Source organism: Podarcis raffonei, chromosome 1 (genome assembly GCF_027172205.1).
Source record: "Podarcis raffonei isolate rPodRaf1 chromosome 1, rPodRaf1.pri, whole genome shotgun sequence".
In the NCBI taxonomy this organism is placed as follows: Eukaryota; Metazoa; Chordata; class Lepidosauria; order Squamata; family Lacertidae; genus Podarcis; species Podarcis raffonei.
In genome coordinates this window covers 45945024-45959830 of record NC_070602.1, presented here as the reverse complement: position 1 = coordinate 45959830, position 14807 = coordinate 45945024, and the positions used below count along the sequence as shown (strand labels likewise).

The window sequence follows — 14807 nt, the reverse complement described above, 5'->3', positions numbered from 1 at the left end:
TGATAGAATTACAGTAAGGTCTGGGAAGGTCAGGCCCCTTTGCAGCATTTGGGGCCTCCTGGCCTCCCTTCAGGACTCAGAGATATGCATTTTGTACAAAAAGAAGGAGCTGAAGGAAAAGAATTCTCCTTTGTTTCACCCAGACTGGTGTTCAAAGCACATGGAGCTGAGACAGGGAAAAGAACAAATTCACCCTAAGAGCTGTGTGAGGCAGAAGCAACGGGATGAAAGGGGTAAAAGTTCCCCTCAAGTATTCAGGGCAAATAAAATCATAAATATCTAACACAAGTTACACAGGGAGAAATTGCATCCGCGTGCTTTCAAATCCTCTCAGACTGGGGGTTTGGATGTGTACTAGACATCCACATATCAAAACTGAAGTTAGAAAATATGAATTCTGAATTTATCCCCTGCCCTTGGGCCGCTTTTTCTAAATTTTTCATTTTTGATATATCCACATTAGCTTCGTACATTTGATGTAATGTAGATTCACACATCGGTGTTCCTATAAAAATAGTTCTATCAAAATCTATAAACCATGGCAGTTAAATGGAACCTCCATGTTCAGGGGCAGTCTAGCTCATTGATGACAGAAACTGATCAGGAAGGGCAAACAGTCTCTCATGCACAGTAGATTTTTGAGAAGATATTTATTGTGATCTTTAATGGGTGCTATGGTGTCCGTGGGCACCATGCTGGAAACCCCTGCTGTTATTGGAAACTGCTCTATCCAGGTGTTAGGGTTCAAGTCATTACTCGAGTCTTTCAAAATGATAATGTAATTAACTGTGAGTAACAGTAGGTGCCCTAGGACAGGTCCAGGGGGACAATGAGAGAGAAGACTTAAACTGGCTTCACATATTTCACACAATCAACGCTTTGCCAACTCCCCTGCCCTTGCAATCTGTTGTTCCATGCCAAGAACTAATTGCAGATTTTCTTTGTGGGCTGCGCACACATTTTAGCAGTCCTGTAGCATCAGCAGATATTATTGGCATCTCCATAGGGGTGCAGACTTTAATCAATATAATCTGTTACCCTAAGAGTTTCTATCCACTTCCTGCATAAGGACGGCTTAACTATTGCTGAAGCTATAATTCAAGCCGGAGCCCTTGCAGACAGCTGCTCTCTCAGGTATGACAGCGAGAGCGACTCTGAAGCAGCGACAGTTGGAGGGCACTCTCTGCAGGTTGCAAAGGTGAGTGCAGCTTCCCCAGCAGAAGTTGCACAAAGGATGAAAAGGAGTGCTGCAATTCTTGGGCCAGCCCTTCATCTGGAAAGGGGAGCTTGCAAAACTTTGCAATCAGAGAAGAGACTGTCTGCCAGTCATTTGCCAATTTCTTCCTTCAGCGTTTTCTTCATGAACATTCCAAGCTTGGGAATAATTTTAAACCATTACTGCCTGCCGGTGCTGTTTTTCTAGAAAAAGAGGTGCCGGAACTTGTTGTGAACGCCTCCCTTGTTCTCTTAAAATGGCAATGGTGCCCACCTGAGAGGTGCCAGAACTGGGTTCCGGCTGAAAATAAAGCCCTGCTGCCTGCCAGTGAAAATAATAGAGTTGCAGTGGTTTACCAGTCCCAAGATAGGCAGTTCTTAGAGACGGGTCATATTTGGTTATCTGCAAAAATAACTATTCATCAGTTGGCTTGGTGTTTTGTGGTTTGTTTTGTTCTGCTGCTGCTGCTTCTTTTTGAGCAGTGCAGTGCAGATGTAGAAGACTTATGTGACAATAAAGAGGCACTCTGGGAAAACTAAGGCACTGGGAGAATCTGTGACAGAGAAAACTCCAGAACAGTGGCAAAGCTGCACGCTCCGACACGGGGGGCGGAGAGCAGGCGGGGGCATGGCTGGCACACATCCAGGGGGTGTGGTGTGCATCCCAGGGGTGTGGCACGCCACCCACAGGGGCGTGGCGTGCATCCCTGGAGTATGGCGCACCACCCGCGAGGGTGTGGCTTGCATCCCGGGATGTGGTGCGCCGCCTGCAGGAGTTTGGCGCGTGTCCCAGGGGCATGGCGTGAGTCCTGGAGGTGTGGCGTGGCGCCTGCAGGGCCTTGGTGCCCAGCGCGGTGGGGGGATGCACGGCATGTTTCTGGGGGGTGGTTGCGATGGTACCCCCTTCCCCGATGGTGCTGGGGGCGGTACGCTCCCCCCACCCCCTTTCCTCCACCAGTGCTCCAGAATCAGGCAGAAGCTGAAGCAGTCAAGTGGGATGGGAAAGGGCAAGACGCAGAGATGAGTCAGGCTGGTGAAGAGTCACAGGGATCTCTTTTGCTGCAACAAGCTCCCTCCCTCCCTGACTCCCAGAACCACAAGCGGCATGAAAAGTGTGGAGCAAAGGCAGGCTGCATGCAGAAGTAGTATCCGATTGCTTGGAAAAGGCCCTGGAGAGGAGGAGACATACAGTAGATGGCTTGGGGAGGCGGGAACCTTTAGTCTTGGCAACTGGTTTCATGGAGTAAGACCTACAAGGAAGGAGCTGGTGTGCTCAGTAGGCCTGACACTCAGCCAAGTCGGTGAAGATTGTATTTTTACTAATAAAGTGTTAACACCAACTTTGACCTGGTGTGATTTGCTGCCTGGCTCGCTCTGTGACAGATATCAAGTGCAGGTGGTATTGACTGGTGACAGGAACTTGTAAATATGTGCAATAGCTTGATGGAATAGGGGTGGATGGAATGGGAAAGGAGAACTGTGTATATGTTTAAAGAGGGGGATTGGGGTTAGTGTTAGAGCCATATTCACAGCCAGACCCATGAATATGCATACATATGCATTAGCATATGTAAATGCCCCTGGATACAATTCGAGGGGAACCTTGCACATTACATGTGCAGAGATGCTTCTGTACCAGGATCATGCACTCTAACTCAGCCTTCCCCAACCAAGCACCATCCAGGTATTGTTGAACTACAGATCTTTCGCCATGCTGGTTGAGACTGGTGGGACTTGGAGTCCGACAACATTTGGAGGGCACCAGGTTGGAGAAGGCTGCTCTAGCTAGACTACAGCAATAATGTTTGTACTGTAAACATGCTCCAATGGCAGATACAGGTCTAGCAGATTCAAAGTGTTCTCAATGGCCCCATCTTCACCAGTAGAGAACATCTGTACATCTGTGTATCAGTAGCTGTGTTAATCATCTGTATTTTGGGTGATCAAGTCTGTTCTTGAAATGAGTTCTAACCGACTTCTGATAGGATGCTTTGAGGGTCTGCTGACTGAAAGATGAGATGGAAATGTTTTAGATAAATGTGCAAATAATAAATATTGTATAGTATTCATAAATGCCTGCTTCGTATTCAGGAAGCCTCTTTGGTGTTTCTCTTTTCTAGGTGCCCAGGAAATGTTGACTAGTGTCCAGGTAACAAATCTCAGCCCGTTGTTTCTTCCCTTCCCACAGGAGCACATTTACAAGCTGATGAAGAGCGACAGCTATGCACGTTTCCTCCGTTCTAACGCTTACCAAGACTTGTTGCTGGCAAAGAAGAAGGTATCTGTCGGGAAGGACATGCTTGCATCTCTGAGCACTTCATGACTCCTGCCTGCCGCTTGCTGCTGTGTGAACATGAAAAATAAGTTATTTGGGGGGCTTCTTGCTGACTGAAAGCACTTCTTTCTTTCTTTCTCCTTGAAGCTCCATGTTTGGCATCCCTATAAACAGCAGTCAATATGAGGAAGACCTACTCTGAGCATCCTCTGCGAGGATCATGTGAACTAGAAGCTGCCTAGTTCTGAGCCTGGTCATTGCGAAGGGGCAAATGGCTTGATTGCCAAAGGGTCAGGGTTCAATCCCTAGTGGGACTGGGAAAGACCCCCTTTCTGAAATCCTAGAGAGGTGTATTGTCAGTCTCTGTGGACAATGCTGAGCTCTATGGACCAATGGTCAGAGTCCGTATAAGGCAGTTTCCTAGGCACGTACATCAGTGGAGCACACTGGCTGTCTGCCCGATCCTCCTTTCTCAACTCTTCTACCTCAGGGTCAAATGACAAAATACACTTGATGCACAATGTGCAGCTACATCTCTGTCTTTCCTTATTTGCAGCCATGGAGGACCCTGATGTTGCTGGCACTGTTCAGCTCATCCCTCCCTAGGAGCAACACAATGGGGATTAGTTCAAAAGTTCCCACTGGCACTAAGTTCTCATTGCCTCCCCTCTCCACCCGTTGCAGTTCTAATATCAATCCAGCGGAGGGGGCACACCTGCAATTACATAAGGGGAGGACACCTGGAGCCACAGCTGCATGCTAAGGAGGAGGTGTAATGTGTAGTTTGACCCTGAGGACCTTTAACTGGAGGTGTCGGAGCTTGACCCTGGGACCTAGCATGGGATCCACCGTGGAGTTACAGCTCCTCCACAAGGATCTCTCAAACTAAACATAAGGCATTAGTCCCATTCTAAACTCCTTCAGGACAAATATGCCATCTTGAGTAATGTTACCTATGAATCTCTTTATTTTTCATAACCATGGCAGTAACTAATGATTGGGAAGTAGCGCAAAACCCTCTTCCATTTAGTGTCTTATGTCAAGCTTTGTAGCTTTTCTTGTAAGGGATGCCTTGCATGGAGACTTCGTCATGATTTCTTATCGGCTCCCCTCCCCTCCTGTTTTACCTGCACTTTCCTGTATGTGGTTTCTCCCCTTCCACTTTTTTCCATTTAATTTTAAACTAATTACAGTAAGACTGGGAACTCCTCAAAAGCGGCACACCTTTCCATTCCTTTCTGCCTTTTTGGCATCTGCATGCCCATTATCAGCAATATGTTTTCCATCCAGGTCAAAATAACAAAGGGTTTCTTGTTGTGCTGATAATCACCTGATTATCCAGGCAAGGAAGAAGGGTGGGGAGCAGAGGTAGTTTTATCTCCATTTGTGGCTGTGTTTAAACGTCTTTCAGAAGCTCCTCCACCTAGAACCATGTTGGATAGACATCTGAGAGAATTCCCCACTTCTCTCATTCGCCTTTGACCTTCAAGACACTTTGTGCAGAGTTTTCCCAGCTTCTGCAGCTTGGGTTTACTGCCGTTTCCTATTGCTTTGCTGTTTGCTGTCTCCATCCTGCTGGGGCTTCCATATGCTGCCAAATTAAAGTTAGCCTCCACTGCAGCTCCAATGTGCCCTCGATGGTTAGAATGGATTTCCCACAATCCAGCAGTCCCTTCTCTGTTCAGGAGCTCAGAGGCACAGCTGGAGTTACTGAGCAAAGCCTTTGCACTTCTGTTAGTGTGGCGGCAGCCTCTCATGCACTGTGGAGACAACCAGATTGGATCGAATGTGTTGGAACAATTGGGCGAAAACTGTTGTACTCTGAAGCAGCCTTCACTTAGCTCCAAGAGTGCGCCAGGTATTTTCCAGAACCATATTTTCCATGCTGTCTGCCATTGTGAATGCTGTATAGAGGCAACAGACCAAATAAGAGGTTTTCTTATACCAGACATTGACTTCAGGCAGGTTTTAGTGGCATAAGTTGAAATGGGAAAAAGCAGGTACTATGGTAAGGTCCTATTTGCTCTGTGTAGTTTTCTTGATTATCTTCAGGCTGCTGGGTTGCTGCCACACATGGATTGTGGGCTTGATGGGTTACTGTTTTGAGAGGCCTTCTTTAAAGTACACCTTCCTTTTAGTGTATGCTTCAGGGTGCAAAGTGACTACCTATGAGCATCATGCTGCTGCTTCTGTTGGAATCTTGTCAGATGATGCAAAGCATCAGATTTTATTTAAGGTATACATGTAGTCCTAGTCTGGATCTTCAACTGGTGCCACAGATTCCTCTAGTAGTCTGGTCCCAGAAGGTGTAACCTTCTTAAATACCTGAACTGTGGGTGCTGGGTGATCAATCACCTGTAGTGGTTTTCTTTTTTCAGGTGTAGGGTTTTGTACCCAAGTGCTTTCAGGGGATCAAGTAACCAAAGTATGGTTGGTTGGTTGGTTGGTTGGTTTGCTTGTTTGCTTTGTTTTGTAAAGAAAATGAAATAATTAATGGAATTGTAAGAGGTTGTTTCAGGAGGATGTAAGCTTTGCTGGAGTTCTGTTTCAATTTCAAAACTAGAAAGGGTATATAAGCTTCACTGCTGCAGAAGGACAGCAAAAAGTGTTTAGTCACTTAAATAAACAAGAGTCCAAGACAGCTTTGGAAACAAAGTGAGCTCTATAAAGCAAAGCATCCCAAAGGAAAGCTATAAGGATGTGTTGATGCAAAGTGTTCTTCAGCTGGAAGGCACAGGGGCCCAACCCTGTCTCTGAGTCCTGACCGACTAGGAAGATGGCTGGTTGAAACACTGGGAGGCAGCATTAACTGACCTACCTCACAGTTGTTAGGGCAATGCCTGCCCTGCTCTCTAAGAATTGATGAGGGAAACATCTAATGCAGGCATGTTCAGAGTCCATTTCGGGGGTCTAATCCGGCCCACCGGTCAACAACAACTCCAGCTCCAACTCTAAAAAAGCTCAAAAACGTTAATCCTAAAAAAAGCTGGTTGGCCCTTTGGTCGTCCCCCATGGCCCTTCATTTAATCAAATCTGACCCTCTTTGAAAAATGTTTGGACACCACTGACTAATGTACCGTATTTTTAGCCCTATAGGACGCACTTTTCCCCCTCCAAAAATGAAGGGGAAATGTGTGTGCGTCCTATGGGGCGAATGTAGGCTTTCGCTGAAGCCTGGAGAGCAAGGGGGGTCGTTGCGCACGGACCCCTCTCGCTCTCCAGGCTTCAGGAAGCTATCTGCTAGCCGTGGGAGACCCAGCTCTCCCAGGGCTAGCGGAGAGCTTGCCTGCACCCAAAAGCTTGGGGCGCGCTGAGCTCCTCACGCCCCAAGCTTCGGGATTAGCGCAACGCTCCACTAGCCTTGGGAGAGCCGCGCGAAGTTGCACGGCTTTCCCAAGGCTAGCGGAGACCTTGCCGGCACCCAGAAGCTTGGGGCGCGCTGAGCTCCGCACACCCCAAGCTTCGGGATTAGCGCAGCGCTCTGCTAGCCGTGGGAGAGCCGCACGGCTCTCCCACAGCTAGCGGAGACCTTGCCGGCACCCAGAAGCTTGGGGCGCGCTGAGCTCCTCACGCCCCAAGCTTCGGGATTAGCGCAGCGCTCCGCTAGCCTTGGGAGAGCCGCGCGAAGTTGCACGGCTTTCCCAAGGCTAGCGGAGACCTTGCCGGCACCCAGAAGCTTGGTGCGCGCTGAGCTCCGCACGCCCCAAGCTTCGGGATTAGCGCAGCGCTCCGCTAGCCTTGGGAGAGCCGCGCGAAGTTGCACGGCTTTCCCAAGGCTAGCGGAGACCTTGCCGGCACCCAGAAGCTTGGTGCGCGCTGAGCTCCGCACGCCCCAAGCTTCGGGATTAGCGCAGCGCTCCGCTAGCCTTGGGAGAGCCGCGCGAAGTTGCACGGCTTTCCCAAGGCTAGCGGAGACCTTGCTGGCACCCAGAAGCTTGGTGCGCGCTGAGCTCCGCACGCCCCAAGCTTCGGGATTAGTGCAGCACTCCGCTAGCCTTGGGAGAGCCGCGCGAAGTTGCACGGCTTTCCCAAGGCTAGCGGAGACCTTGCCGGCACCCAGAAGCTTGGGGGCGCTGAGCTCCGCACGCCCCAAACTTCGGGATTAGCGCAGCGCTCTGCTAGCCTTGGGAGAGCCGCGCGGCTCTCCCACAGCTAGCGGAGACCTTGCCGTCACCCAGAAGCTTGGTGCGCGCTGAGCTCCTCACGCCCCAAGCTTCGGGATTAGCGCAGCGCTCCGCTAGCCTTGGGAGAGCCGCGCGAAGTTGCGCGGCTTTCCCAAGGCTAGCGGAGACCTTGCCGGCACCCAAAAGCTTGGGGGGCGCTGAGCTCCGCACGCCCCAAACTTCGGGATTAGTGCAGAGCACCTGGGGGGGAAATAATTTTCCCCCCTTTATTTCCCCCCCCAAAAAAAAAACTAGGTGCGTCCTATGGGCCGGTGCGTCCTATGGGGCGAAAAATACGGTATATTTTTAAGAGTGAGAGTAAAGTGTACATCTTGTTTTAATCCAGAAAAAGTGTGCATCAGCAGGCAAAGAACTATAGTCATTACCTCTTATTTCAAACTTCATGGTAATATAACACTATTTCATTGTCCCATGATAACAACCATTGATCATATCATTTTTCATCCCTCTATCTAAACATGAATGTTTGTTAAAGGTAAAGGTAAAGGTAAAGGGACCCCTGACCATTAGATCCAGTCGCGGACTCTGGGGTTGCGGCGCTCATCTCGCTTTAATGGCCGAGGGAGCCAGCGTACAGCTTCCGGGTCATGTGGCCAGCATGACCAAGCCGCTTCTGGTGAACCAGAGCAGTGCACGGAAACGCCATTTACCTTCCCGCCAGAGGGGTACCTATTTATCTACTTGCACTTTGACGTGCTTTCGAACTGCTAGGTTGGCAGGAGCAGGGACTGAGCAATGGGAGCTCACCCCGTCATGGGGATTCGAACAGCCAACCTTCTGATCGGCAAGTCCTAGGCTCAGTGGTTTAACCCACAGCGCCCCCCGCATCCCTTTGAATGTTTGTTAAAGGTAAAGGTAAAGGTACCCCTGCTCGTACGGGCCAGTCGTGTCCGACTCTAGGGTTGTGCGCCCATCTCACTTAAGAGGCCGGGGGCCAGCGCTGTCCGGAGACACTTCCGGGTCACGTGGCCAGCGTGACGAAGCTGCTCTGGCGAGCCTGCACCACCGCAGCACACGGAAACGCCGTTTACCTTCCCGCCAGTAAGCGGTCCCTATTTATCCACTTGCACCTGGGGGTGCTTTCGAACTGCTAGGTGGGCAGGAGCTGGGACCGAACGACGGGAGCTCACCCCGCCGCAGGGATTCGAACCACTGACCATACGATCGGCAAGTCCTAGGCGCTGAGGTTTTACCCGCAGCGCCACCCGCGTCCCTGAATGTTTGTTAGCATCAGCTAAATTTGCTCTGATGGGTTTTATGTTAGCCCCATGGTGGGGTTTCATTGCTGTTGTAACCTAGGTCTAGGGCTGCATCCACACCATACATTTAAAGCACATGGCTTTCCCCAAACAATCCTGGGAGCTGTAGTTCATTTTCACAGAACTACAGTTCTTTTTATATATATAAAAAGATTGTATTAAGACTTTTCATAATACATTACAATAAAAAAACAAACTAATCTAAACAAAAACAAAAAGAAGAAGAGAAAAACACAAAGTCCTCTCTCATGGGTAGATTTTTAACCCTTGTTTCACAAAGAAAGAGTTGGACCCTCCCATCTCTTACCTGGGAGCTCCCCTTTCTCTTCCCCTCCCACTCTGGAAGAGCTTCCCTGCCTCTCACACAGGGTCCTTCATCAGCCAGCCATTACCTTCACCAGCATCGAATCCCCTCATTGGCCTAGAGAACAGCAACAGCAACAACTAGAACAAAGCAGAAGCAAGAGCAAAGCAAAAAAGGAAAGCAAAAAAGTAATACAGGAATGAGAAAGCAATACAAGAATAAAAAAGGAAGATCAGGAAAAAGAGAAAAATGAAAAATAAATGAAAAGGACTTCCAACTACCCGTCTGTCAATTGTACATACAAGAGTTCTTTAAAATATTCAAAATGTTTACCCCAGGGTGGTATCCAACTGTTCCTCCTTCTGCTAGGTGATGTTTTTCCCAGTCTTCAACTCCTGGCATCTCAAGTACAGAATTACAATTCTCAGCACTGCTAAGAAACTACAGTTCCCAAGATTCGGCTGGGGGGAGGAGTCATGTACTTCAAATATATGGTGCATATGCAGCCTACCATCAAGCTGAATGGGGTGGCTGCCTCCAGCAGTTGAATTTGGTTGTCCTGAAAAGGCAGAAAATGGATAAATAAAATAGCTTTTATTGTTGTGTTTTAACGCCAGGTAGTACGAAAGCACGTCAAAGTGCAAGTAGATAAATAGGTATCGCTCCGGCGGGAAGGTAAACGGCATTTCTGTGCACTGCTCTGGTTCGCCAGAAGCGGCTTAGTCATGCTGGCCACATGACCCGGAAGCTGTACGCCGGTTCCCTCGGCCAATAAAGCGAGATGAGCATCGCAACCCCAGAGTCGGTCACGACTGGACCGAATGGTCAGGGGTCCCTTTACCTTTACTTAGTAGGAGAGAGAAGTTGTGAGGTTTTCTGCATCAGGCACCAAAATAACTTGGCCAGCCTCTGGAGTCCTGTGCACCTTAACTTGGGGCAGGGGGGAGGTCATTTGCTGCTCTGCAGCAAAATGACTGGGATGTCAAATCCCCTGCAGGAATGACACATCCTGGCACTAGGTCTTGTATTCGAAGAACTAGATATTTGGGGGTTGGAGCAGGAACAATCATGTAGTGTGATTAAAGCAAAGCCAGGGGAAAGAATGCAGATACAGTAAACTTATGGACCCACATTTTCTCATCCCCTTGCAGCTAACTGGAATGAGCGCTTTCCTTATCAAAGCATTTTTACTTTACATAGCTATGCCCAACTCTTTGCTACAACAATGGGTTGATTTGTTCTCTTGTGGCAACTGCCCTCCCCCCACAACCCTTTTTTTTTTTGTTTTTGCATGTTTGAAAACTGCATAAGCCAGCCCCTGCATATTTGTATGTGCTGAATTCTGCATTTACAGACCTTAATGAGTGGAAATGTTAACATGCTGCCGCAGACAGAATGGTTAGGTTTGTAATTATTCTCCCTGCTTTAAGAGGGACACACAGAACGCTCCAATTAAATTCATCAAGGTTTACGAAACTGTCCCCAGGATGTTCACTTTTAGTGGACTCAAGCAAGCAACAAAGATCTAGTCACCCACAAGTTATCATCTGAGCATACTTCGTTAGGCAGGAATACTGTTGATAACAAAATGCACACTTATCCTTTTTTTGATCTGTGTCAATCTATTTGTCATACTTGCAGTGCAATGCTATGCATACTTACGTGGAATTTACTTGCTATGTTCTAGCAAGTGTGTTTAGGATTGCGGCCTCAGAATAGCCTCGCTCAGGTGTGATGCCTTAGCAGGGAATGTCAACATGAGCAGGGAGGTGTGGGAGCTTGCATGTTCACCCCACCCCTAAGGCCCCCACATGCATCAGCTCCACTTACTCCACCCACAACCTTCCCACAATGCACTCGGAGTCCTATTCATGAACAAGCACTCTGATAGCAGAGGGGCTTCCTGATTGCAGGAAGGCGTCTAAAAACATATTTAGTCTAGCATGCCTGGAAACCCCCTCCAGACTTTCCTGCTCAGTTTAGGAAGGTTGGGGTAGGGCAGGACATTGGGGAATTGCCCTGCCTACATGTCCCTTGTATTGGCATTTCCTGTTCAGGCATAATGCCTAAGCAAGGCTTATGTCTATAGTACCTGTCCGTTTTCAGAATGCTTGATGTGCAATATTTCAGCCATCCTCACAAGAACCTGGTAAGGTAGGACAGAATTATTGTTCCCATGCTGCAGATGGAAAGAGGAGATACTGGTGAGGAAACCCACTGTTTGCCTAATGCAAGCTAATAATTCTGTGTCTCAGTTTGAACTGGAAATGTCAGAGCACACACCCTTTGCTTCATCATTACATAGGCTTTGAACTGATTTGGTCTCAATCTCTTTCAGCACAAGAAAAGGCATATAATAGGTTGTATTCATTGCTGTTCCCCCTTTAACTGATGGAAGGTTATTTGACGCAGCAGAGGCTTCGGTCAGCACAACAGGAAGGAAAACAATTTTCACCACTTCCCTCTCCCCCTGCAGACTGTGCACGCCCCCCCCCCTCACCCAAAAAAAATCTGCTCCAGGTGGTTAGGAGCAGTGTTGTGGGGCAGAGGGGTTTTTGGTTTTGCAGAAAATTCAATTTTATACATTCATTCATAACAATGGATTAATGCAAAGTGCAAATAAACATTAGTTAGGTTTTAAACTTTGTTTACTAAATACCTGTAAAATAAACTAACTACATTAAATAGCTCTCTGGGGCATCATACAGTATTCTGTTACAGCCTGAACATTTCCCAATGAACATTTTCTGATGCAAATTACCCTAATCTGCATAGGAAGGTTTTCCAGACAACTTTCCCAGAAAACCCACATCCCTGTTTGGGGGACGCTTTGGAACAAGCATGGGAGGTGGCACAAGATGCTGCAGGGAGAAGAGGGAATTAGCCAAAATAAGCTCCCTCCTTATTTTGGAAATCTCCAGTTTCATCATCTCCTATTAAACACCATTGGATGCAACCCATTCAGGGATCTAGAACCAGCTGTGGTTTAATGCAATTCTATTAATTTCCCAAAATCTATACTTACGAAGCTGCCTAATGCGCAGTCAGGCCATCCAACTCAGTGTTATCCTCACTGAGGGGCAGCAGTTCCCTAGAGATTCAGGCAGGAGTCTTTCCAAGGCCTTCCTGGAGATGCCAAGGACTGAACCCGAGTCTTTCTTAATTCAAAGCATGTGCTCTACCACTGAACGATAGCCCCTCCCCACTGTGCTATGTTGGCCCCAAATAAGAAGGCCAAGAGACATCCCTTCGGTTCATCAGCGCGCAGATAAGCATCATTGTGCAACTTGAGCTGTGCACATCATCCCATAGCTGTCAACTTACAGATTTGAAAATAAGGGCCCAGCAGCCTTGAAAATAAGGGACCAGCAGCCAAAATAAGGGACATGCAGCCTCACCTGTTCCAGGCACTCCAGTCTTCCTGTCCTCCTGCAGTCTGGTCAAACTCATGCTGGTAGCTTTGAGAGCACTGTCCAACCAACTTTGTAACCAGAGGTTCAACTGACTAGAATCTGAATCACATGCACCACAAGGCCTATGCAGCCTCAACTTAAGATGGCTCCCTGGCCTGGCTTTGCACTGCAAAGTTTGCAGCAGCATGTGCAACAAAATGGCGTCCAGCATTCAAAACCCCCCTCAGCTTGCATTAACTAGCCACACACAAGGCATGCAAGCTCCACCCCCCCAGTCGTTCTTAGACTTCTTATTGGGTGAGCAACACAGCCAAGCAACACAGTTGGAGCCTCCCTCCTCCCTGGCCGGCAGGGAGGGAGGGAGAGGAGCTGCTTCCTTTGAAATTTAAGGGACATCATTTAAGGGACATCCATCAATAAGGGACAGCAGCGGGACATGGCACTGGAATAAGGGACTGTCCCTTCAAATAAGGGATACTTGACAGCTATGCATCATCCACAAGGCCATGGGCTGCACTTTCAGGGTCCTGCTTTCGGATACAGGGTCTTTCTGAACCGGTGTTTTACAACAAGTGTTAAAATAGGGTATGGAACACCTTTAGTCTCCCAAAGCAAGACACTTCAGAAAGCCCCGGAAGAAAATCTGTATATTTTAAGATTCTCTGATCCCAAACCTCAGCTTTTCTTAATTATGGATACCTAGAGGTCCCACTTGCAAAGAATAAGCTTTTCTTTTCTTTAAAAAAAAGGCTTGCTCTACTCTTTGATGCTGAATGCAAAGCAATTTGAAGACCATTCAGAAAAGGTTCAGAGTTCAATTCCTCACCATTTTATTTACAGACATATTTTCTAATAATTGCTGTGCTAAACTACCAATGCAAAGGTCATCTCAATGCATTCTTTAATTGAGCATTTAATCTCAAGCGCCAGAGACTTTGCCATTAAGATTCTATTTTGATGTACACGGAAAACTACCAGAACCAGATGAAAAGAAGTTGAAGGAAAGCCCTCTTAGTTCAGGGGTGGAGCATCTGCATAGCAGCAGACACAGTGTCCCGGGTTCAACCCCCAGCATATCCAGATGATACTCCACTTAAATGGTCAGGCTGCTTCCTATGTAGCACGACCCTAAGAAACCTTTATACTGAAGCATCTTAATTTATCCTGTGCTCATAAGTTTTGCTGGTGTTGACAGCCGTTCCCATATTTTCTCCTTGCTTCTTATGATATGTTTTGACCTGAAAGATTTGTTTCTTCCTGTTTGTACTGCTGGCTGCATGTTAATGCCTAGTATCTGATTAATCCCTGCACTCCAGGCATAGCAAACCTGTGACCTTTTGAGATGTCATTGGATTCCAGCTCCTGTCTTCCTTAGTCAGTATGGCCAAAGGTCAGGGATGTTGGGAGTTACAGTCCAACAACGTCTGGAGGGCCAAAGGTTTCCCATCCCTGACATAAAGGGTTCACCAGATTCTCCCTTGCCTGCTCCTACAGACTAGTATTGAACCCATCAGCCCCGGCCACCATCTGGAGGGCCAGAGCTTCCTCATCCCTATTCTAGGCAGATTCTTGAAGCAATCTTTTATCACCCGCTTTCACTTCTCTTCCATCTGCTCATAGATCTGATCTGTAAGTCACAAGCACTGATTTTATCTTTTGTATTCCAGAGGAGTAGAATTGGTTGTGCTGAAAGAATGAAGAGAGTTCTCCAAAGAACTTGACCCTTTGCCATCACTCTTCTCCCTTCCACACCCCCATGCAGCACCATCTGACAGGAAGTTTTCCATTACAGAAACATTCACTTGCAAAGCAGTTTAGTACCATTATGCAAAACCCTGCTCTTTAGGTAACTTCCCAATGTTCCTAACTCCCTTCAGCAAAAGTGTCCTTTTGCTAGAAAGGATTTCCCTTTCTTCCTTTGCTTAGAAGGGTGGCAGGTCTGCTGCTTTTCTCTGATTTCTTGACACTTCATTTTAGAAGAAAGTGCAGATTTAATAAAACCACCAAACACATTCATAATCCCATGTCTCTGTTACTTCCCAACCACAAGTGAACTGGAGGTAAGGTAGTTCTCCCCCCCCCCCCCGATGATGTGCTGATTGTTCCCCACCACCACCATTTAATATCTTTATTCAACAAAATGGCAGGCTTGCTAGC

General features: G+C 47.7%; 1 protein-coding gene across 7 annotated transcripts in view; it reads left to right on the top strand.

Annotated features, from left to right (window-relative positions):
- RGS6 (regulator of G protein signaling 6) overlaps window positions 1-14807 on the top strand; it is a 213815-nt gene that overhangs the window by 184880 nt on the left and 14128 nt on the right. For all 7 annotated transcript variants that reach the window (XR_008329955.1, XR_008329956.1, XM_053384436.1 and 4 more), the window contains one exon: window positions 3404-3493. Coding sequence is in view for 5 of the 7 variants with exons in the window: in XM_053384436.1 (XP_053240411.1) it covers window positions 3404-3493 (90 nt within the window). In the remaining 2 variants the exon portion in view is untranslated. The remainder of the gene's footprint in view (window positions 1-3403; window positions 3494-14807) is intronic.